At 57.9% G+C, this 23966-nt stretch overlaps 8 protein-coding genes across 8 annotated transcripts; 6 read left to right on the top strand and 2 right to left on the bottom strand.

Moving 5' to 3' along the window:
* Nucleotides 1-624: 624 nt before the first annotated feature.
* On the top strand, nt 625-1718 carry BKCO1_7200047 (ubiquitin-conjugating enzyme; the record flags this gene model as incomplete). The annotated part of the gene is made up of 2 exons (XM_020278854.1): nt 625-1027; nt 1096-1718. The coding sequence occupies 2 exons, from the start codon at nt 625-627 to the stop codon at nt 1716-1718; spliced, it is 1026 nt and encodes a 341-aa protein (XP_020126031.1).
* A 459-nt stretch (nt 1719-2177) lies between these two features.
* Nucleotides 2178-4405, top strand: BKCO1_7200048 (atp-dependent rna helicase mss116; the record flags this gene model as incomplete). The annotated part of the gene is made up of 2 exons (XM_020278855.1): nt 2178-2542; nt 2590-4405. 2 exons carry the CDS (start codon nt 2178-2180, stop codon nt 4403-4405), a joined length of 2181 nt encoding a protein of 726 aa, XP_020126060.1.
* An 898-nt stretch (nt 4406-5303) lies between these two features.
* On the top strand, nt 5304-6099 carry BKCO1_7200049 (ubiquitin-conjugating enzyme e2 2; the record flags this gene model as incomplete). The annotated part of the gene is made up of 4 exons (XM_020278856.1): nt 5304-5345; nt 5480-5544; nt 5693-5917; nt 5976-6099. 4 exons carry the CDS (start codon nt 5304-5306, stop codon nt 6097-6099), a joined length of 456 nt encoding a protein of 151 aa, XP_020126036.1.
* Nucleotides 6100-7088: 989 nt separating this feature from the next.
* Nucleotides 7089-10501, top strand: BKCO1_7200050 (kinesin heavy chain; the record flags this gene model as incomplete). The annotated part of the gene is made up of 6 exons (XM_020278858.1): nt 7089-7093; nt 7158-7174; nt 7246-7340; nt 7413-9593; nt 9656-10155; nt 10246-10501. 6 exons carry the CDS (start codon nt 7089-7091, stop codon nt 10499-10501), a joined length of 3054 nt encoding a protein of 1017 aa, XP_020126069.1.
* A 3208-nt stretch (nt 10502-13709) lies between these two features.
* On the bottom strand, nt 13710-17021 carry BKCO1_7200051 (endo-beta-glucanase eng1; the record flags this gene model as incomplete). Its single annotated transcript, XM_020278859.1, has 1 exon — nt 13710-17021. The coding sequence occupies one exon, from the start codon at nt 17019-17021 to the stop codon at nt 13710-13712; it is 3312 nt and encodes a 1103-aa protein (XP_020126068.1).
* Nucleotides 17022-18324: 1303 nt separating this feature from the next.
* Nucleotides 18325-19453, bottom strand: BKCO1_7200052 (dehydrogenase reductase sdr family member 8 precursor; the record flags this gene model as incomplete). Its single annotated transcript, XM_020278860.1, has 2 exons — nt 18325-18989; nt 19039-19453. The coding sequence occupies 2 exons, from the start codon at nt 19451-19453 to the stop codon at nt 18325-18327; spliced, it is 1080 nt and encodes a 359-aa protein (XP_020126071.1).
* Nucleotides 19454-19838: 385 nt separating this feature from the next.
* On the top strand, nt 19839-21500 carry BKCO1_7200053 (gtp-binding protein obg; the record flags this gene model as incomplete). The annotated part of the gene is made up of 1 exon (XM_020278861.1): nt 19839-21500. The coding sequence occupies one exon, from the start codon at nt 19839-19841 to the stop codon at nt 21498-21500; it is 1662 nt and encodes a 553-aa protein (XP_020126070.1).
* An 862-nt stretch (nt 21501-22362) lies between these two features.
* Nucleotides 22363-23640, top strand: BKCO1_7200054 (uncharacterized protein; the record flags this gene model as incomplete). The annotated part of the gene is made up of 1 exon (XM_020278862.1): nt 22363-23640. One exon carries the CDS (start codon nt 22363-22365, stop codon nt 23638-23640), a length of 1278 nt encoding a protein of 425 aa, XP_020126072.1.
* Nucleotides 23641-23966: the final 326 nt, after the last annotated feature.

Raw genomic sequence — 23966 nt, forward strand, 5'->3', positions numbered from 1 at the left:
GGATCTGAGCTGAGAGCGAAGCAGTTGAATGTCCGGGCGTCTGGCGTGTCAAGGTTCGGGTAGATGACATGGTACGGGGTGGTCGGCAATCTGACCGGACGAAAGCGCCGGATGCAGAACATGTTGCTGCGCGGGTCTGGGGTGGCTGCAGGCCTCGTTCGCCAGTGTTCGAACGTGTATGGCGAGCATGTTGCTGTTGAGGGGCGGAATGACGTCGCGCGGTCGCGGCACCGAAACGGCGTTATCGTCGAGCGTGCGTGGGCTGAGGCTCCCATTGGCACATTGGCGTCGGAGCCAGTGAAGGCCCATGGACCCTGCATTCGCCGCACGCTATCAGCAGCATCCGGAAGCGCAGGTCAGGCGGGCGTGCATTTGCAGGCGAGGGGGCCATCTCAACAAACGGTTGCGCCAGCCAGGCTTCACGCTTCGCCTCGCGCCGCTGTCACATGCAAACCTCGCCTGCCTCCGCCAGCGCCCCAAACCTCAGCGCGGGTCTCTGCATGCGCCGTAGATAAGACTGACTGCTCGGGCTTCTCTCCTCCTGCCGTCGCGTCCCCATTGTTGCAGCCCGTCGGCACTAGCTAGGCAGAGCCGCCCATGGCCCAGCCTGCGTTTTGGCCTCAGATGTCTCAGCCATCACGCCCGCAGGACAGCAGACAAGTGGACGATGACGTGCCGTCGAGCGTCTATGCCATCCTGCCAGCCATGATTCAGAGCCGCATCCCACGCCTCAAGAGCCTTCGCCGCACCGTCACCGGCTTCCGGCCTCGCCCGCTGCTGTCACCCGTCCACGCGCGATGTGCCAACGACCATGTGCCAGCAGGAGCCCAAACGCCCCCGCCGAGCTACACGTCAAGGCCTCCCTCCAGCGCCGCCATGCGCCGCGGGTCAGGCGTCTCGGTGCAGTCGTTGTCGGACGAGACGCTGGTAGATGAACCGCCCTTGTCCTCGTCCAGCGCCGCCACTCTTCCCGGCTACCACCCACTCGAGATGCCGGCCAGCGTGAACTGGAAGTTCGCCCGTCAAGGTGAGCGTCTGCCGTCTGCCGTCCGCTGGAGCGCTGCCTGCCTGCTGACAGCACACACCCAAACACAGGCTTGAGCCTACTCAGCGTAGCGCTCCAGGACTGCACCTCTCCCAGCGGTTGCGACAGCGAGACGCCCTTTGGGCGCACCCTCTATATGCAAGCGTTGACGCTCCTCCTGAAGGGGCTGCCGTGTGACCTGAGCACGGCAGAGAAGATGTCCATCGAGACGTCTCTGCCGCCAGACATTGTCAAGGTCGTCCATGTCGACGTCTCCAGCGGGCAACTCCTGTACCACGGGAGCCAGCACGTGTCCGGGCCGCATAGGCCGCCGCCAGAGCCGTCGTGGCTGCATCGCCTGCTCGCGTCCAGCATCATCCAGGCCTTCCTCCTCTTACATCTGCTTCTGCCGTACGTCAAGCTGTTCGTCGGCCACGCGTACCACTACGAGCGCCAGCACCGGATATCCGAGAGATTGGTCTCGTCGTCCATCAACACCGTCGACGGGCTGGGCAGGACGAGCTTCCGCTTTACCAACGCCATCTTCCAGATGAACGACGGCAAGGTGGGGCAGGCGATCAACGACCTGACGCTGTGGGGGCTGCGGGGCGTGACGGGCGGGATCCACGAGGGGTTGAGCGAAGGCATCACGCTCCTGGGAACGAGGAGCGACGACAAATGCTCCAAGTTGTAGTTGGCATGAGAGGTGGAGCTGTTGTTGCGAGGCGCGCCCGGCATTACTTCTCGGGCTGCGCCAAGGCGGTGAGGCCGCCTGATTCATGTAGAGCCTTGAGCAGAACGCGTTTGCGGTTTACGAATGCCAATGTTACACCAGTGCCTGTTGCCAGAGCAGTGTTCTGGTCAAGGAGAGCAAAAGGGAGCGTGTAAGACGGAGAGTCTGCGCAGACTCTCCGAGAATTGTTCGCTCGCGCGCGGGTGGCGGCCAGAGAGATTCGCGGCCACGAGAGGTTTAGCGGCCGCGGCGCGACGCTGGTGCTCGCTGAAAAAAAGTCCGCCCTGCGCGACCACCCAACACCTGCAACAATCTTCCCTCGAGCACCTCTGGGCAGATAGGTTGTTCGTTGCTCACACGCCGGGTCTTCTGTCCCTTACACGCCAGCCCGCCCTCCCTCCCTCTTATCATCCCGCCGTCATGCTCGCACCTCTGCGGAGATGCCCTGCATCTTTGCCTCGAGCCCTCAGCGCGGCCGCTGCGACGCGCTTCGCTCTGCGCAACAGCTCAATCGCCTCGCCCCGGGCCCTTGTGTCCTCTAACTTTGCCCCTCTGCTTTCCGTTCGTGCGTTCCAGTCGAGCGTCCGCCTGGCCGAGGCTCAGGCCGTCGCCACCGCGACCACCGACAGCAACTCTGCCTCGCCCATCACCCGGTTCGAGGAACTGGCCGAGAGGAACATCGTCCACAGGAACGTCATCGACACCATTGTGAAGGATATGGGTCTTGTCACCATGACTGACGTCCAGACCGCCACCATCAATCAAGCCCTGCAAGGCTCCGACATGTAAGCGTAGTAGAACATGCATGAAGTACATGTACTGACGGTAGTAGCATTGCACAGGCGAAAACCGGAACTGGAAAGACGCTCGGCTTCCTCCTTCCCATGCTCCAAAACATTCTTTCCAAGACTCCAGCACTCGCCGAGCGCGCACCGAGACAGTTTGGCCGCCGCGCACCTGTCCTGCGCCCCGATATTCGCGCCATCATAGTCTCTCCTACCAGAGAATTGGCCGAGCAGATTGCTGTGGAAGCCCGTAGGTTGACGGCGCGTACGTCTGTAAAGATACAGACAGCCGTCGGCGGAACGGGCAAGCGTGAGGGCATGCGACGGATCATGACCGAAGGATGCCATGTCCTCGTTGCCACTCCCGGACGGCTTAACGACATCCTTGGTGATGCCTACAGTCCCATTCCCGTTGACAACCTGGACTACTTCATCTACGACGAAGCCGATCGCTTGTTGGAGACTGGTTTCTCGCAGGAGATCCACGACATCCAGGAGAAGCTGCCCGACGCGTCCGTAAGGGACCGTCAGACACTCATGTTTTCGGCCACTGTTCCTCAGGCTGTTGTCAGACTTGTTCGCCAAACCTTGAGGCCTGGATTTCACTTCGTCAAGACTGTTCGCGATGATGAGGAGCCAACTCACGCGCGCATCCCCCAAAAATACGTCATTACCACTGGCTTTGAGACTCAACTCCCGGCGCTTCTCGAGATCTGCCAACGGGAAGCAAATCTCGCAAAGAATGGCGAGAAACGCCCGTTCAAGGCTATCATTTACTTCAACTCACTGAAGGAGACTCAGATTGCCTTCAGTATTTTCAACCGCATCCGTCGTGTCCAAAAGAACGCACATGCTTTGTGGGAGGGTCAACTCCTCTACATTCACTCCGAGCTCACCCAAGGAGCAAGGCAGAGACAAGCAGACACGTTTAGAGCCGCGGATAAGGCTGTTCTGTTCTCAACTGACGTTACTGCTCGCGGCATGGACTTTCCCAATGTCACGCACGTCATTCAGCTGGGCATTCCTAGGGATCCTGCTGATTATGTCCATCGTATCGGTCGTACCGGTCGTGCCGGAAAAGAGGGCGAAGGATGGCTAATCATCCCCGAGGTGCACCGGAATGAGGTTCGGTACAAACTTGGCAACCTTCCGCTCAAGAAGGACACTTCACTGGCAACTGCCGAGGCCGACCTCGACGCGTTGGAAGAAGTGCCCGAGCATGCACAACAGATCATCAAAACCATGCAGGATAGCTTCACGGCAATGGACGAGGCAGAGCTCGAGGACGCTTTCCCGCGCATACTCGCGTCCCAAGGGCACACAAGAGACAAGCGGCGCCTTGTCGAGTCCATGAAATTCATGGCAAAGAAGCTTTGGGGCCTTGAGAAGGAACCCCATATCCCCGGGAGTACCAGCAGGGGAATAGGACTTGGCGGCCCCCGCGGCAAGTCCTCAGGTGGTCCCCGCGGCCAGAGCAGCAGATCCAGTCGTCCTGATCATGGCGAATTTAATCTTGCTGGCCCTCGTGTTTCTCGCTGGGGTGGTAACGGTAGGCCGCCCCCTCGCGCTGTTGGTGTCGGCAACTTTGGCGACGACCGCGCGTCTGGACCAAGCAGGTTCGATAGCGACCGCTCGTCTGGACCAAGCAGGTTCGGTGGCGACCGCTCTTCTGGACCAAGCAGGTTCGGTGGCGACCGCTCTTCTGGACCAGGCAGGTTCGGTGGCGACCGCTCTTCTGGACCAGGCAGGTTTGGTGGCGACCGCTCTTCTGGACCAGGCAGGTACAGTAGTGACCGATCGAAGGAGTACCAGCCCAGAAGCAACAGGTGGGAGGGTCGTGGTGAAACGGGCAAGCGATACTAATCCGGCTACCGTCTGAGTCTTTAGCTGTTCTACGACAACAAGATGAAGATATTGTAAGGTTCTGGCGTTTGGGACTGTTCGTGCTGAAACTGCCATTTCTGGGTATCTGTGCAGATTCGGGAATAGACGTCGATGTACGAATAAAAATGGACAAAGGGAGGGACAAAAGCTGGCGTTCTCGGATCATGTACCAAGATACCAGTTGGCATCAAGGGCGAGGAGCGAGCTGTCGTTTTACGGATTCTGGACATCTCCAATCAATTAGTGCTACCATGATTGCTCGGTTTGGCTGTTTGTTGGCCCGTATGTAGAAGCATGCACCCCTTCTTGTAAAGCCCCTCGGTCAGTCGTTGTACAGTAGGTACTCCATGTTGCACGTCCACTCCGTTTCGGGCCAGCTCTGATGACACAAGATCTGATGATACTGGGGATATTCCCCGAGAACCTGACAACGGAATGGCAGCAGTTCCCGAAAGGGCAGAACATACAGCGGATTTGTTTCAGATCGCGATGCGACCGCCTTCCGCTGCCGACCTTGCTCTCTACCCTGTTCGGACGGTCAACCGTCTGCTCCGACGCGGAGAAGACGGCTGCTGCTAAGAAGCAAGCAAAGGCTGCGGACGGGCGCGGCCACCAAAGTAACGGACCTGGTTCAAAGTTATACATGTCGCCCCAATGTTACACGTGACATGGCCAGAGCGTTGCATTAGCGCGGGCTGGTGACGCCGGGGGATGCTGGTGCTGCCCTCTCTGCGCTGCGAGGGTAGCACGACTTGAACCGTTTCCTGCATCTTGTTCTCTCGCGCCGCCGCAGTCAAGCCCCTTGAACGCCAGCTTCCCTCTCGATCGACGCCTCGCAATCTATCCAACGCTTCGAGTGTCAACCACCTACGCAATCATGTCGACCGCCGCGCGCAGACGTCTCATGCGCGACTTCAAGGTACGTACACGCACGTCTCGTGGCCTAGCGCCTCAGCGACGCCCCGAAAGCCCACAAGATGGAGCTCTTGCCCTTGGTGCTTGACGCCGGGATCCACTGCTTGCGGCATCGATGCTGACTTTGACGGCGCGTAGCGGATGCAGACCGACCCTCCCGCCGGCGTCTCCGCCTCTCCCATCGCCGACAATGTCATGACCTGGTACGCTCACTCTCGCGCGTCCTTTCGCCCCGCCGCTGCTCCAGCGGCTCCGGCCACTTTGCCTTCACGGCCACATGCCACTCGGACCCCCACCGTACAGTCCCCGATTGCGCGATAAACGAACGCTCATGCGAGTCTTTGGTTGCAGGAACGCTGTGATTATTGGCCCGGCCGATACGCCTTTCGAGGACGGCACGTTCCGCCTGGTGATGCACTTCGAGGAGGCGTACCCCAACAAGCCGCCGGGTGTCAAGTTCATCTCGGAGATGTTCCACCCCAATGTATACGGCACGGGCGAGCTCTGCTTGGACATCTTGCAGAATAGGTGGAGCCCGACGTACGACGTGGCGGCCATCCTGACCAGCATTCAGAGGTATGTGAGAGATGGCTGTGGGATGGTTGGGATACAGGGCTGACAGATGGCGCGGCAGTCTGCTCAACGACCCGAACACCAGCTCCCCCGCCAACGTGGAGGCGAGCAACCTGTACAAGGACAACAAGCGCGAGTACATCAAGCGCGTGAGGGAGACGGTGGAGAAGAGCTGGGAGGACTAGGGCCGAGGGCAGCGCGACACGGGAGGAGCGAGTTATGACGGCGGTTTGTTCAGTGGCAACGGCAATTTACAGGGCTTTTTCAGTTTCAGGGTCTCAGGCAGATACGGAGGGAGTCTTCGGGCAGGCATGGGTAGTTTCAGCATGGCTTGCGGGATGGCGTACGGAGCGACGTCCCGGACTGCAATAGCATGGCTTAGGTATCTTTTGATCGGATCGTCACAAGGCGGTGATGGGCGCGCAGGGCATGTGGCAGCGTGTCGGGCGGCGTGGCGTGGAAAGGTTCGGGGGCCTCAGCTAAGAAGTCGAAGCGGCCGAGGTAGCAGCGGCCACGCGACTCGTCGGCCGGGTGAGGAGCGGCTCGGCTGGCTGCCCGGGCGTGTAGGCAGGGCAGCGAGGCGGACAGGCGGACAGGCTGCGGGAGGCGCCAGATGCGCGCTGCGAGATGCGAGATGCGAGACGCAAGATGCGCGGCTGATGAAAGCCTTGTGCTTCGTGCGACGCAGCACGCACGCGTTCGCGGAGGCGGGTGCGGCTTTGCTGTGGGAGCGGGTTGGCGGGACGCTGCAGGCACGTTTTAGCGCGGTCGGCCTGCCGGTCAAGCTGGCGCGCGGTGCGGGTCTTGGAAGCCCAGCACCGCCGGGGTGGAGATCAACTGTCAACAACAATTTCAAAGCCGCAGACCGCCAGAACAGTCAGCAGTCTTTTCCCCTCCCTGGCTGGCGCGCCGACGCCTCTCCTGAACACTCCGCGCGCCCTCCCCTCTCCATCCTGCGGTTTGCCTGCGAGAGACAGCCGCGTCCCCTGCCCGAGCCTGACTTCCAGGGCCCGGCGAAATCACTACACCGCCAACGCATCACCTCCCCCATCCCTTGGACACCGCGGAAAACATCCGAGCGCCCGCGAGTGAACAACCACCGCCACGCCCCCCGAGTCTCGAAGACACATAACCACAACGGCCGCCGGGCCTCAGCTGCCCCGTCACCGCAACCATGGCGTAAGTTCTCCTCCTGATGCCATCCGTCCAGGGGAGACGCGTGCTAACCACCCCCGCCCTCCAGCTCCAACTCGATCAAGGGTGCGTTCTGCTCACCCCGCGAAGCCCGCACTGCTTCTGTCCCCCCACCCACTGACAATGCCTGCCGACAGTCGTTGCGCGGTTTCGCCCGCAGAACAAGATCGAAATCGCCAGCGGAGGAGAGCCCATCGTCTCCTTCCAGTCCGAAGACACATGTAGCATCAAGGTACGCCGCGAAGCAATCGCTCACCCCCCGGCTCAGCCTTCATCAGGCGCTGACGCGTTGCCGCAACAACAGTCCAACGAGGCCGCGGGCGACTTCACGTTCGACCGCGTCTTTGGCATGACCTCGAGGCAGCATGAAATCTTCGACTACTCCATCAGGCCCACCGTTGATGACATTCTCAATGGCTACAACGGAACCGTCTTCGCCTACGGTCAGACCGGTGCCGGCAAGTCCTTCACCATGATGGGTTCGGACATCGAGGACGACGACAACAAGGGTATAATACCTCGTATCGTCGAGCAGATTTTCGCGAGCATCCTGACCAGCCCGGGGAACATGGAGTATACCGTCAGGGTCAGCTACATGGAGATCTACATGGAAAGGATTCGCGATCTTCTCGCCCCGCAGAACGACAACCTGCCGGTGCACGAGGAGAAGAACAGGGGCGTCTACGTCAAGGGCTTGCTGGAGATCTATGTGTCCAGCGTGCAAGAAGTCTACGAGGTCATGAGAAGAGGTGGAAACGCCAGAGCTGTCTCTTCAACGAACATGAACGCCGAGTCCTCGCGTTCCCACTCCATCTTCGTCATCACCGTCACCCAGAAGAACGTCGAAACCGGCTCTGCGAAGAGCGGTCAGCTGTTCTTGGTCGATTTGGCGGGTTCCGAGAAGGTCGGCAAGACGGGTGCCAGCGGTCAGACGCTCGAGGAGGCCAAGAAGATCAACAAGAGTTTGAGTGCTCTGGGCATGGTCATCAACGCCCTCACCGACGGCAAATCCAGCCACGTTCCCTACCGTGACTCGAAGCTCACCCGTATCCTGCAAGAATCTCTTGGTGGTAACTCGCGGACAACCCTGGTCATCAACTGCTCACCCTCCAGCTACAACGATTCTGAAACCCTCAGCACGCTGCGCTTCGGTATGCGTGCGAAGTCCATCAAGAACAAAGCCAAGGTCAATGCGGAACTCTCGCCGGCGGAGCTCAAGGCCCTACTCAAGAAGGCCCAGTCTCAGGTCACCACCTTCGAGACTTACATCACCTCACTGCACGACGAAGTCCACCAATGGCGTGCAGGCCAGCCTGTGCCTGAGGAGAAGTGGGTGCCTGCAATCGAGATCCAGCCCCCCAAGAAGGCACCTCCGCCCAAGGAGCGTTCAGAGACGCCCTCGGCTGTGGATCGGGTGGCCAACAGGAGGTCTGAGACGCCATCGAGACCGGACTCTCGATTGGATTTCGAGCGTGCTGGCACGCCTACCGTCCTCGAAAAGGACGAGAAGGAGGAGTTCCTGCGTCGCGAGAACGAGCTGCAGGACCAGCTTGCGGAGAAGGAGTCTCATCTCGTCAAGGCCGAGAAGAGCCTCGCAGAGGCGAAGGAAGAGCTGTCCTTCCTCAAGGACCATGACACCAAGACCAGCAAGGACAACGAGAAGCTCAACACTGAGATCAACGAGCTGAAGATGCAGGTCGAGAAGATCAACTTTGAGGGCAAGGAGGCCCAGATCACCATGGACGGTCTGAAGGAAGCCAACGCAGAGCTCACTGCCGAGCTTGACGATCTCAAGCAGCAGCTTCTCGATGCCAAGATGAGTGCCAAGGAAACCAGCGCCATCCTGGACGAGAAGGAGAAGAAGAAGGCCGAGCGCATGGCCCAGATGATGGCTGGCTTCGACCTCGGCGGAGAGATTTTCTCGGACAACGAGCGAAACATCCGCAAGGCCGTTGAGCAGGTCGACGCTCTTCTCGAGATCAGCGGCAATGGCGAGGTGGTCGCGCCCGATTCCCTTCGCGACCTCAAGCAGAAGCTGCTCGAGACGCAGGGCATCGTCCGCCAAGCCGAGCTTTCCGTCTCGGAGCGAAGCGAGCTGGACGAGGAGCACATGAAGCGCCGTGAGGCTCTCGAGAAGCGCCTGAACAATGTCCAGCAGGAGTACGAGTCCCTGCTCGAGCGCAACCTTAGCGAGGCGGATGTTGCCGAGGTTAAGCAGCGCCTTGCGGACGCATATGCTTCGAGGCAAGACGGCGAGGCCGAGCTCATCAACGAGCTTAAGTCGGACCTCGCACGCAAGGTGGAGGAAGTTAAGGATCTCAAGTCCAAGGTGGAAGATCTTGAGCAGCGTCTCAAGAGTGGTGCCGCGGTGAACGGCGCCAATGGCGTCGCGCCCGTCAACGGCAAGACGGTCCAGCAGCAGATTGCTGAGTTTGACGCCATGAAGAAGAGCCTCATGCGGGATCTGCAGAACCGGTGTGAACGGGTATATCATCTCAGTTGCATAACAGTCAATGCTTTATAGCTAATAGGTAAATTTGCGGGTAGGTCGTCGAACTCGAAATCTCGCTCGACGAGACGCGCGAGCAGTACAACAACGTGCTGCGGACGTCCAACAACCGGGCGCAGCAGAAGAAGATGGCGTTCCTGGAGCGCAACCTCGAGCAGCTGACGGTCGTGCAGCGCCAGCTGGTGGAGCAGAACAGCAGCCTCAAGAAGGAGGTGGCGATTGCGGAGCGCAAGCTGATTGCCCGCAACGAGCGCATCCAAAGCCTCGAGAACCTGCTGCAGGACTCTCAGGAGAAGCTCACGGCGGCGAACCACAGGCACGTTTCGACCCCGAGTTTTCTTCCTCATTTGCACTCTCCCCTACATTCCCCACTTTTTTTCCACGCCGATCAATCTATTTCCTACAAGACATATATCTCTCGCACCGCAAACAACCCCATCTCATCTCCTACTCCCCCGCCCTTATCTTCCACTCATTTCGCGTCCCAAACCTTGCCGCCGCCGTTGTTTCCCTTTAATCCCCCACCTACTTCGTCACCGTCCTCTCCCCTTCACAACCCCCGTCTCTCGTTGCACTCAAATTATAGCGGTAACTATGTAGACGAAGACCCACTTGACTAACGCTATAGCCCCGGCTCGGGGCGCCCGCGCAATAGGTTCGAAGCTCAGCTCACGGCCGTCAAGGAGCGGCTCGAGGCGGCGAAAGTTGGCTCGACCCGAGGATTGGGCAGCCCTCTCTCCGGGGGCGCCGGCTTGCCTTTTGGCTCCCGCATCGCCAAGCCTCTGCGCGGCGGCGGCGCTGCCGCAGAGGCCGGCCCCGTCGCTTCAATTGCGAGTCCTGAGCAGCCGAAGCGGAGCTCGTGGTTCTTCAACCAGCGCACCTAATTCGGCTGCCATGGTCAAAGCATCGTCCCGAGGGTCGGTGTCGACTAGCTCATGCTCGACGCCGTTCTCACCGGTGGCGATGACTGGCGGTTCGGGCGGTGGGCGTAAACGACTTTCCTGGTGGGACGACTACGAGGACCGGAAGAGCAGGGGCACGTACACGCCGCTGACTGCTTCCGTGCCTTCTTCGCCCGGCGGCACTAAAACGCCAAAGTTTGACGATTGCTATTTGGACGACTGGAAGGACCTAAGCCTGGGCATTACGGATGATGCTGATGACGAAGGTGACGACTCTACAAGATCAAGACACAACAGGGAATCGAGTGGGTTCGAGGAAATGACGATTGTAGAGGACGGTGTAGCCGTACGGGATCTCTTTTTTTCTTCTCCTCGTTCTTCTTTTCACGATGACGTTGGCGGTGGTGGAGGCGGTGATGGAGGCAGTAGACGGTCAAGCGTGGCATTTCCTTACGGGCACAGGCGCTCAAGCTCGGCGGGCAGCCGGAGGCTGTTCTTGCTGCAGCTGGATCGACAGAGGCAGGAGGTGGTCAGGGGCCGGAGGATGAAGTTAGCGTTGGTTGGTGGCGGGCTGGGGTTGTTCATGCTCATGTGTGTGCTCTACGCTCTGAGCTGGATATCAGGTTGATCGTTACTCGTTCTCATATCAGCCTCAAACCTCAAACCCTTGTTCTCTACCTCCGACTTGCTGCTTGCCGGTCTGGTTCCCGAGTCCTTGTGTTTGCATATTTACCGGCGTCTTTTTCTCTTGACCATCATCCTCATCTTCATCATCATCACAGCCCAAGCAATCGGAGGAAAATGCTGTACTCGAACGGGAAAGAAGAGAAAGACTAGGAAAGGGCGGCATTTGTCAGATTAGACTTTGGGTTTGTTTTTTTACCCTACACCATTTTCCTCACAAGGATCTCACCATCCGGTCAGCCTCGTACATCACCTCTTACCTCCGTTACCACCTTGGTTACCCTCATCCTCTCATTTTTATTTATTACTACATGTATGCCACACTCACGCTATATTCCCCCCCAAATCATAAACCCCCATCAACGAAAGAAAGCCTTCCATCCCTCGATCATGTAAATCCTCCTTCTCCTCTTACCTTGTTATCCGTATCACGTAGATGAGATGATTCACGCCCGTTTTTGTGTCATTGATTTTATCATGCTCGGTGAGTATCATGTTTGGATGGTCTGAAGTGCGTGGTGGTATTGTGCGGTTGTTGTTGTCCAGTGTTTCTTTTGCAATCGCACGTCGTTCTGCCCGCCTTTTTTCTCTTTCCTTTATGGAAAGGGTGAAGGTCAAAAAGAGAGAACGAAAATCGAGGCGACAAGGACCGGGAGGGGAAAGGTTGTGAACCTCGAACGCTTCGATCCGAGTTTTCGTGTTACGGGAGATGTGGTTGGAATTAAACTTTTCGCTTGACTTCTCGCTTCGACGATGCGCGCTCGCTTCGATCTCTGGTGAAAATTCGCTTTCACGGCATTGGCATCCGACCCTGATATTGTACACACAATAGCGGGACAAGATTGTCGGATTATCTCTCAAGTCTTCGGATGCTTTGAGAAGATAGTCGTTGGTTGCTCCCCGGAAAACAAAGACTTCCTGTCCGCGTAAGACACTTTTTGCTCCATCACTGATCATGCAAGCCACGTCTACGAATACATGATTCAGCCTCAAAGCTCGCGATCAAGATCTGCTGATAAGAAAGCCAGGGCGCTGCATTGCATTGCGCGTGCTCTCGCTCGGCATGGGTGTACGAGTTGCTCGTGTCTATATAACAGATGTTCTTCTTCTGATTTTGGGCTCCATATCACCTTCTGGCGCGGATACACATCCAGGGTTGACTTTTGAGCCTTCTGGTCCTCTACGAAAGCAGCTCTAAAGAACTTTCGTTTGCCTGCAGGTCTGGAGCGAGGTTGAAAGACAGTAAAAATGATGGTATGCACATATGGTTGTAGTTCGCGGATCTAATGGAACTCGGGTGTAGCACCAAATGCTGAAGGCCAGCAAGTTGATGGGAAGCTGACGAAAGAGCAAGTGATGTAAACCGTGATGAGCATCAATCAGCTGTTGACATGTCATGTCATGCCTTGCCACTACGGTACCTGTCCTACAACCCCAAGAGCAAACAGACCGTCAAGGAACAGAGTCCAACTACTTCCAGACATTCAGGCTTACGACACTCTTCACTCCCTTCGGGTTGTGTGATTGGAATATGCGATTATACAAACGGTGAAAATATGACGGAGAATGGACACTAGCATTCGTTAGTAACAATTCAGATCGTTGGTAAGCATTTTATTTGATCGATATAAGAAATTATGAGCTGATACATATTATATTTGTTGGTATAATTGAAGAGCCTTAGTTAATATGACACTCTTAGTTAACTATCGCCACACACGTAGTGCTCCTTCCTCTTTTCATATCTAGATAAATACTGGCCTTCTCCATTGGGTACACCAGGAGGGGATACCACTAGGACCGGTGTTGGCCAGATGTCTGGAACATTGTAACAGGCATCACGAGGGAAGACGGAGATTCGTGCACAGAGAAAGCGAGGCTCGCCAACAGCTGTCCGGGGGTGAGGCGGACTTCGGAAAGCCCGAGTTCGAGGAAGACGAGACATCGCATGGCAAGACCGCTGGCCACTGACCGCCCTGCTGGACATCTCATGATTGTGATCTCATTTTGTTTCGGAACTTTGGACTCGGAAAACGCTTATCATGTGGATGCGGGTTCTTGCAGACTTCAATGCCCAGAATCGATACTATTTCACTTTTCTCGCCCGTTATGGTGTTTACTACCTAATTTTCACCGAAGGTCACAGCCACGTTTCCCAACCGAGAGTACGAGCATTAGCGTTGATTGCGTGTGTATACATACATTCATCGAGTCGATCCTCATATACATCCTTACCTTCCCACCATTCCTGGTATCTTTTTCCGTTCTCAAACCCATTACCCGCTTTCCAAAACACAAAGCCAGAAGGACAGAAAAAACTCCATCAAAATGCCCAGAGATCCTATCCCAAAACCTCATCATGGAAAAGCCCAACAGAAAGTGTGTACGCCACCCCAAAATGCTTCAGCATATGCCATCCCTTCCCCCACAAAAAAAAAGAAAAAAAAGTATAAAAATGATAAAAACAATCCAAGAAGTATATCAACTCACATCACATCACATCCCATCACAACAATCGCCTCCCCGCACCACCACCGGCATCACCACCACCATCCTCACCCGCCCACCTGACCTCCTTCCCCCCAAGCCTCCTCGCCCCACCATCCCTCTGATGGTGATCCCCCCCCTCGTCCTCCCCATCCGTGCTCGGCGTCACCGCGCCGTTGCGCACGCTCAAGACGCGCCGCGGCGCCCGCAAGAAGCCCTCGCCCTCGCCGGCGTCTTCCGAGTAGTTATCGTCGTCATCCTCCTCCTCGTCCAGCGCGTTCATCTGGCGCATGATGGACGTCAGGCTCTGCTTGCGTTGGCGTTGCTGTTGCTGTTGCGGGCGATGTTGCTGCAGCGGCAGCGAGGACGGGTGTTGTTCTGCTGCTACTTCTTCCGGGATCGTCGTGTAGACGCCGCCGATGGCGGTGTGGATGCTGCCGCTGCTGCCGCGACGGGGTTGCGGGGGTTGCGGCGGGGGAGAGGCGGGGCTGTTGACGATGATGGGGGGAGGGAGGGACGGGTAGCTGTCGAGGGTGGAGGAGGCGCGGTGGGGCGGCATGTACGACGTGTTCTGGTGGAAGAAGGGGCGGCCGTGAGCGTTGGCTGCTGCTGCTGCTGCGGCGGCGGCCATGGCGGCGGCGTTGCCGTTGGTGTAGGTGTAGGGCGTGGGCGCGGTCTGCAGCGGCGGCGGGTAGTTGGGCGGCCTCGGGCGGTGGAAGGCTGGGTAGGCGGTGACGGTGGGGGCTGCGGATGTCGCTGCGGCGGCGGCGGTGGCGCGGGCGTGCTGGGCCTGCTCGAGGCGGTTGGCCTCGATGTGCTGGGAGGTCAGGATGGGGCCGGAGCGCGGGTAGGTCGGGGAGATGGGCGGGTAGATGGGGCTGTGGGTGTTTGCGCCGGCTCGAGTGGGAGATGTCGCGGGAGGAGAAGCGGGTTCGGCGAACTGCTGCCACCACTGCTGTTGCTTTCCGGACTGGGTGCGCTGGAGCTTCGGGTTCGACGGTCGACGCTGCTGGCCCCTGGAAGCAAGGGCGCCAGCAATAGTGGTGGTTGATGGAGTATCAGGCCCGCGGTTGAGCAGCTCCTGTCGCTCCTTGGCCTGCATGAGGAAGGCGCGTGCCCGCTCTCGCCTCTGCCGGGCTTCCTCAATCTGCTGCTCGTGCAGCTGCGCTCCCATCTCTCGGTCCGCTTCGTTCCCCTTCCACAGCGCGCCTTCGTCTCGCTGATGTGTACCTTCTCTTTCCGCGCTTACATCCCTCGAAGACGCTCCCGACGACCCGCCTGCTGCTACCGCCCCAGCCGCAGCCAGAAACGGCCGCACCTCCTCCCTGTTCGCGCCTCTCTCGCCGTCGGCTCTCGATGGCGATGGCGCAAGAGAACTGTTGTTCCCCGCCGCATCCCGTCTGGAAGCAGCCAGCAGGGCCGCATTCGACGAGCCTGAACTCGATCCATTCATGGCATGAGCAGCAGCAGTAGCAGCGGCCGCGCCCATGACGGGCGGCATCCCCGCCGGCCCAAGGTAGGACACGACGGAGCCGACGCTGCTGCTGCGACTGCCGGTCGAGCGGCCTTCGGGAGAACTGGAACGTCGGTATCCGTCGTCGTCGTCGTCGTCGCCGCTACTACCCCCGCCGCCGCGTAGCGTTGCGCCTAGCGTACCCGCCGTCGCACCAACACCGACACCGTCGCTGCTGCCGGCCCCTGGCCCGCCGCCCACGACGAACGGTCCGACGGGATTGTGCCCGCCGCCGCCGCCAGGGCCGGTCAGCGCTCCGCGCGAGCCGTTGCCGGACGAGCCTGGCACGGGCGGGTCGTAGAGGTAGGCTAGCTCCGGGTAAACTTGCTGAGATGCGCGCTGCGCGGCTTGCGTCTTGCGCCGGCGGAAGAGGAAGAAGCCAGCCACGAGGAAGACGACGACGGCGACTGATGTTGAGGCGATGGCTGCGATTTGGTTCGTTGAGAGACCATTGCCGTTGTCATCGTCGTCGCTGTTGGGGGCGGCGGTCGAGGACGATGATGCGGATGCCGAGGTCGTTGATGTTGTGGTCGATGAAGCAGAAGAGGATGATGATGACGAGGACCTGGTCGATGTGCTGGAGGAAGTGGTAGATGATCTGGTAGAGGTGGAGAGAGTTGAAGATGTCCTCGACGAGGCGTGTGACGAAATCCGGCTGCTGCTTGATACTGCAGACAGCAGCGGCGTCGCCACACTACTTGGCCATTGCGTGACCGGCACCGGTATCGTGTTGGATGGGGTTATGCTACCGAGAATCTTTCCGTCGACAATGGGCTGAAGTCCGTTGTCCACGCAACCGTAGAGCCCGGGATCGTAACAGGAACCCCCACAGGACTCAAGACGACCACCACCCTGCACAGGGCAGAGTGTCGAGCCGTCGTAGCAGGTGTATTCCGAAGGGCTGAATGCGCGATCGCCGCACACGAATATGCTACCGCTGTCTGGAGAAAAGGTAGGGGAGCTTGACGAGGTGGGCGAGATGGTATTATCGGGCATTGAGTGCGAAAGAGTCGGGACGGAAGGGAACAATGAATCTGTAAGAAAGGCGCCTGATGGCGGTAAGGCAGAAGCAACAGACGGCGAGGCCGCCGAAATGGTATGAAACGAAAGAGCCATGCTTGGCGAAATTAGGAAAGCCGTTGCGGCAGCGAGCGTGATATTGGAAAATCTGAAAGGTGTGGAGAATGTGGCTAAGGGCGTCGATACCCCATAGCCCGGGGTGCTGGTGGACAGTGCTGATGCATGTGGAGAAGATAGATTGAGGGGGCCTGGAGTCGTCAGGCGAGAAGAAGGTTCGGATCCATCCGTGCCCGTGGCCACAGCAGCGCTCTTTACTACGTTCGCGGGGGCGACGGGCGAGGGTGTGGCGGTGCTGGCAGTAGACTGGGACCCTGGCGGCGTCGGTGGCGATGGATCTGCAGACGAAGCGAGTGGGAAAGCCGTTGGACGTGACGACAACGTGATGGGGAGGGAGAAGTTTACGGATGGAAACGCAAAAGCAGGCAGCGAGCCGTTGAGATTAGGGCCGCCAGGGGCGGCAGAAGACAGGCCCGGGGCTGAAATCCGGGCGGATGAGCTGGGTGGGGGCTGTATCGGGTGCGAATATTGCAGTGTTTCCACCGAAAAATTCAGGCTTGCTCCTGGGCCAGGAGTTATAGCGGGATCTGCAGGTATTATGCTTAACGCAGGAGACACAGAAGCCGCAGCAGCGCCGTCCACTTGCGCGGCCGTTTCTGTTAATATCTCGCGGCTCCCATTCGTCGAAGATGACGGCGTGGCTGAGTAAGACTGGGGGGCTGGTGGCGAAGCGGCCGCCATTGGCTGACTTGTTGCGGGATGCGGACATGGTTCGGTGTCGCCACGGCCAGAGCAGGTCGCTGTCACGTTCTGCGCTGCATGGCCCACTCCGATCAGGGAATTCGTGTGTGCATCGCTCGGCGAAAGCCACCGGCTCGTCGAGACTCGTGTCGACGGGAGCGCGCTCGTATAGAAGCCCGCTTCACTTGTTAACGAGATCACGGAACCTCGACTTTCCGATGCAGTCTCCCCATGTCCAATCGACGAGTTCGAGAAGGGCGCTCCTGGATCTCATCAGCGATCTGCAACATCTTGACCTGAAGACTGGTTTACTCACTCCGCCACGGTGAAGCTTCCGTAAGAGGTCTCAGAATCAACGATGCCGAGAGCACGCGCAAGAAGAACCTGGTCCACATCTCATCTCTGTGTTGTCCGGACTGTACAACACGGCAAAAAGGTAGGAAAAAACGGAGAAGGGCGGGAAGATCTATGGGGGCTCGAGAGGAGACAAAAGAGCGAACCCTTCAAATTGAGGCATTGCGACTGCGTGTGCAACATATACCAACAATACAATGGACAAACTGCACCGTAGTCAATGCCACTGTTGGTTGTGTACCTTATTTGGGCGGGGCGGAGCTGACGTCGCTAGGCCACCGCCCCCATTATCGCACCTGCTGCGGCACACCGGCCGCTTGGATCGCCTCGGCTAAGGCCGGGGCCAAGAATAGATTCGACGAGTTTGCCTAATGCACACAAAGGCTGGCCCTCAGCTAAAAAGGCCCCAGGCCCCGCTGCAGCAGTGCCCGCCATTCGTGCGATTGGAGCGGCCACAGTCGGAATGGCTGGTCGCACGACAGATTCGCCCAGCCACGTGCAAGGGGTCATGCACCTGCTTTCGGTCTTGTCTTTGGTGCCTGGTGTTGCAGAGTCGTGACACTTCTTGGCCTGGCGGCTACTTGGTCATCATTGCGGGCAGCCTCGAAGTCCGGTCATTCAGTGTTGCAACGGCAGGAGCAGATACTGAGAGGCAGTCGAGGCGTCAATATTGTGATAAATGGCTGATGGAACAACCATCATACCGTCCGGACAAGGCCTCAACTCCCCCGATCTGTTGCAATCCCGGGGGAACCAACCTCATACCCTGACGTGCGTACCCACTTAGCTAGATATTTAGAGCCTCGACTATCCCTATTTGGAAGCAACAGTGATTCAATGGATGCAGACCGAAGCGCCTGGGGCCGATACCCCCACCTCTTTGTAGAACCGAGATGGATGGTCTGGAGCGGTCATTGCCCAAACGTCTCTTCTCTTTGCAGGCTGAACCTCACTTGGCCATATTTGCGCTGGCCTCGTTCCTGGCAACAGCATCTTTCAAGAGCTCTTGTACCCAGGTAGGCAGGCCGCGAATCAATGGAATGAGGAGGCCAGTGCTTTCCGGAATGAAGACCTGACCACCTTTTCCACTCAATATTAGCTTGACCATGGGCGCCGCAACGTCCTGGGGCTCAAGCACGGACACTGGCCTCTTCCGCTTCCTCAGATGTCCCTCAAAGTCTGCGATCAACTTTGTACGGGTGAAGTGGGGATGAACGATGGCTGTCTTGATCTGTGGACAGTGGTAGCGGTGTTTCAGCTCTTGATTGAGAGTTTCATGCAATGCCAACACCGCAGCCTTCGAGCAGGCATAGGCGGACATGGCGGCTCCCGACCAGAAAGAAGCAAGGCTGGCAACGGACATGATGTAGCCCTTCTTCTGCTCGAGCATATCGGGCAGGAACTCTTGAAGCGTGTTGAAGTGGCTCAAGACGTTGACGTTGTAGACCTCCCGAGGCCGACCGGGAGGAAGGTCCAGGATGGTGTACGGTCTTCCAATGCCGGCGTTGTTGATGAGGATGGAGGGCTTTCCAATGTCCATGCGGATCTTTTCGGCAGCATCCCACACCAAGGGCTGACTGCTGACATCGCATTCGTAGTAATGAATGTTGGGCACTGCAACAATTAAATGACAGAGTCCAGAATAGGCTCAGACACCACTCACAGTCCCTGATCCGCTCAGCTGGTGGCTGGACATCCAGAATCGCGACCTTGACGCCATGCGACGCGAGACCCTCAGCAACGTAGGATCCAATGCCATCTGAACCCCCGGTAATGACTGCAATTTCCTCCGGCCAGTTCCACTTCTCTGCCTCTGCCTGGAATCGCATGAAAGGATCCGACCAGGGGTCCCACAGCCATTTGTTATGCGCCAAATCGGACAGCTTCTGGTTCAGCAGAGATATGCAGCTGAGAACAGCGCAGAGCCCAAACCCCCACGACAGAGCCGAATGAACGATGCGAGAGGCCGGCACGTGGGCAAAAGTGCCGGTAAGATGGCTGTTCGACAGACGGGTGAGTGCAAAGGCAACCAGGCACAGCAGGGGTGAGCGCACGAGGCTCGCGAGCCCGGGCGCCATGTTCAGCTTGACGGGCGCTGTGGTTGTGTGATGGGTGAGCGGGTGAGATGGGCGGTTCGGCTCAGAGGGTTAGTAGCTGCGTGGTCAGTAGTGATGTGTTTCAATCCACAAGCCGGGGCGTGGGTCAGCCATGTCAGCCGTGCAGGAGGAATGTGCGAAAGCGAGGCTCAGCATGCGACCACGCGTCAGCCAGTTGGTGGTTGATGGCGGGGAGAGGCGCGGGCCCGCCGAGACCGCGACTGGATGCCTGAGGCAACGAAACACCGCCCGGTCCTGGCCCGAGCGGCGACTTTTTGGCTGCCGCCGATGCTGCCTCTCGCTGCTCACATCCAAGCCCGCCTCCTCCCCCTAGGATCCCTGTTCGAGCTTCCGCTCCGTCAGCTGCATGCCGCCAGCCCGGATACAGCATGTCGCAACGACATTGATGCCGTTCCTCTACCCATCCGTCCCCACAGCCTTCCTTCACTCAGCGCGTCCAGTCTTATCCCGCCTGGGTCGGACGCACCGTCCGCGATGCTACAGCAGCCTCGACAATGATACCAACACCGAGTCTCAGCCCGAAACTGAAGAGCGTTCGCTCAATCCTCCGCCCGACTCCTACTCGATCACTCCGTTTGCCGACAAAGCGACTTTGATGCTCCACGCCGGTCCCGGCGGCCACGGCTGCATTTCCTTCCTCAGAGAGAAATACATTGAAGAAGGGCCCGCGAACGGCGGCGACGGTGGAACAGGTGGCAATATATTCATTCAGGCCGTCCGCGGCGAGACATCTCTCCACAAGCTGGCGCGCCGTCGCGAGGTACGCGCCGGCCGAGGTAGAAATGGCCAGGGCAAGCTGAAAGGTGGAGAGAGGGGCGAGGACGTCCTCTTGACCGTACCGGTTGGCACCGTTGTGCGAGAGATTTGGCGGCACGACCCCGTCGAAGAAGAGCAGGAACGGATACGACAGGAGCGAGCGCTGAGGCGAGCGCAGAAGGCTGCTGGGGAAGAGGTGCCACAGCAGGTTCGCCCGGAGAAGTGGCTGTTATACCCTGGCGCTTCTCCCTCGCTTTTGACGCGTACAGACATGCCCAAGTTGCCCGGACCGCAGCGCTCTGCCATCGCGCACTCCGCCCCCCAAGGCCCCATTAGGCTGGACTTGGACAAGCCGATGGATCGCCCTCTGCTCCTTGTTCCCGGTGCGGTCGGTGGCCTGGGAAACCCGCATTTCGTGAGCAAGACCATGCTACGGCCACACTTCGCTACAAGAGGAATGGACCCCATGAAGCTGGCAGTGCAGCTGGAGCTCAAGCTTCTCGCAGACGTGGGCTTGGTCGGCCTGCCCAATGCTGGCAAGAGTACCCTCATCCGCGCGCTAAGCAACAGCCGCGCACGCATCGGCAATTGGGCTTTCACCACCCTTCAACCTAACATTGGCACTGTCGTGTTGGATAACCACAAGGGCCGACCGCGCCTCGGCCAGCGCCGGGGCGTCGCATCGCGCGACAATTTCACCATCGCTGATATCCCCGGCTTGATCGAGGACGCACACCTGGATAAGGGTTTGGGCTTGGGTTTCCTGCGGCATGTCGAGCGTGCAGCCATCCTGGCGTTTGTGGTCGACCTTACTGCCGAAGACCCCGTCGCCACGCTGAAGAGCCTCTGGCGCGAGGTCGGTGAGTACGAGACGCTGCGCGGTCACGAGCTCAACGCCGAGACGCAGCGATCGATGACTGAGAAGCCTGCGCCAAAGCTCCCCAGGCCGGACATGTTCGAGCCATCGGCGGCGCTAGACCTTGAGCCGCTAGCGTTACCGCCCATGTCTGCCAAACCGTGGTTCGTGGTGGCAACCAAAGCTGATTTGGAGGGTACCAAGGAGAATTTTGCAAAGCTGCAGACATATTTGATGGGCGTGAGAGAAGGCGCTGTGGAGCATCCTAGTGGAAAGAAGAATGCGTGGAACAAGAAGGTAGAGGTGCTGCCTGTGAGTGCGATCAATGGTGAGGATGGCGGGACGGAGAGAGTCAAGGATTTGGTTGTGAGAGTGTTGGAGGACGAAGGGCTGTAAGATAAAAAGAATGAACGAGGCTTGCGAAGATCTTCAGGTTTCGATACCCTCGCCCAATACGGCTTTGGTGCTACTAGTCAGAGGTAGTCCTACCATTATTAGCGAATGTGAGGTAAAGTACCCCCTGTGCTCACGTAGGGCCATCACTATCGAGAGGTTAACATATTAACGAAACAATGCCTACCTTCGGTTACATACGCGCTTGTGTAAAAGTGTTCTTTGTGCGCGCTTTCAGGTATGGTTCTAAATCAGAAGCCGCAGCGAGTGAAACGGCACGCAGAGGCCGGCGGGGGCACTGGATGGCAAGTCCGATCTGTGCAGATGACTATTGCATCACAAAACCAAAGTTGCCCCCAAGACCGTGCAAACAAATATGCAGTTCTTTGTTTGTATCTGCTTCATTGCGTGGCAGCTTTGCGATTGTGCAGTGCATGCCCGCAATCCATGTTCGCAGTTCTCCCGGGCACGCCGTTTGTGAAGTTTGAATCAAAGCAGGAAAAGGCGAGAGTTCGCGCTTCCAGTGAGGGCCCAAATCAAGAAGTCGCCATTGTGCCTGGCGAGGCTTCCAAAGTTTGACGCGCGAACAGACGCGCCCCTTCCTCCGCTGAGTAGGCAATCACCCCTGCAGGCAAAAATCCAGCAGCAACCTCTAGAGGCTTTTGCACCCTTCCTCTTCAACCATTTCCTCCGCTCTTGCATGTGGGCACCGCATCGTCCATCCTTCGAGCCTTTGGCCCGACCTGACCCCGCCGCCCGCGCGCTGTGCCACGGTTCGCTCCATGGCCAACTCACCGAAAGGTACAGACCACCATTCAACAACTTGGTTCAGACTGCGACCTTGATTAACATAAGACTCTCAGCTATGGCCGAGGCCACCCAGCTCGCCATTGAGCACCGCCCGTCTCCGCATCTGCACGAGCGCACGTCAACGCATCGGTCAAGATCTGAAGCAACTCTGCTTGGCCTGCCTACAGAGATCCGCCTCTACATATTCGCTTACCTCTTGCCTGACAAAGGCGACCATTGGGATCGATGCGCCTGCCATAACTCTGAGAAGGATGACTGCGAGCTAAGTGTACCACAACAACGCGAAGAGCCCTGTGGATACCTGGCCGTCATGCTGTCCTGTCGCACCGTCTTCAATGAAGCAGTCGATATGCTTTACAAGCCATTCGTCGGCTCGGGAGGCACAGGCGGAGCAGTGCCACATCTCTTTGTTGACGCGGACACCATCCTCATGACGGGGTACCCTCAGATGTTCTGCCGTACCCACCTTACATATCGAGATGGCACGGCTGGTGTCTTCCAGAGGATCAGAAAGCTTCACATCGTTATCGAGTCGAAGTTGAGCGACTTATCATATGCCTGTGACTGCTGTGAATGGCGGTACTTCGACCCCAAGATGTCTTTACGCCCGTTTGGTCTTGACGACAAGAGCCAGGCCTTGGATAATGTCCGTTGGCTGGCAGAGCAGCTGAGTGGGTCTGATGGCTTCGACCAACTCGCCATCACGATGCGCTGGGATCGGGACGACGAAGTTGATGAAGATGACCTGCCAGAACTCCTGGATTCCCGGTTGATGATGAAGCCGTTCAAGGCCCTTCGAAACGTCAAAGAGTTGAAGATTGGAGGCCTTGGCACATTCATCGAAGAGCTCGTGGAACGCGCAGAGATAGAAGACGACACGATCGACGCATGGAAAGAAATTCTTGAGTACAAGAACGAGATGAGGGTTATTCTGGGAAGCAACGCTCCGGTGAACGAGAATCCCATACCGCTCTCGACATGGTTGAGCTTCAAGCAGATTGCCAAAAGGCTCATGGAATTTGCGCCACAAGTGGGCGCGCAGAAGTTTGTCGAACGGGCTAGCAAGGCGATGAATAGCCAAGATAAAAAGGTGTTCCAGAGAGCCTTGAACGAGCTTTTCAGCGCGTGGAAGGATGAACAAAAGCAGAGAAAAAGGATTGCCACTCAATTCAGCGAACTTCGCCAAGCAACTTTCTTGGACATTCCAGCTGGCAAACGCAAGGAGGATGATCCTGACGGGATACTCGAGTCCTCACCATTCTCATGGGCCAATCGCTGCATCGACAAGGAAGACCGTGCGTACATCAACTTCCTTCAGAGTATCAACAAATAAGGGCGATTCCACCAAAGGTTTCGGTCAATAAAGGACTCTGGATGGCACCACTGCACAAGAACAGGATTTGCTGGAAACGGCGGCGTGGCGATATGATATTGAGTGTTGCAATAACTGAAGGGTTGCACTGAGGCATCGGCGCTGCGGGCATTTTGACTACTTCAAGTAGTGGCCGTAGATGAAGCACTTGCTTTCGGGTTGCTTTGATTTTTTTTTTTCAATTGCATACTAACATGAAGCCTTTCCAGAGGCTTTGTTCATAAGTATTTTGCGAGTGATTGGGGGAGAAGCAGTCATGTACTCAAAGCCTCCCACACGTAGGTAAT

This window comes from Diplodia corticola (genome assembly GCF_001883845.1).
Source record: "Diplodia corticola strain CBS 112549 chromosome Unknown scaffold72, whole genome shotgun sequence".
NCBI classification, from domain to species: Eukaryota; Fungi; Ascomycota; class Dothideomycetes; order Botryosphaeriales; family Botryosphaeriaceae; genus Diplodia; species Diplodia corticola.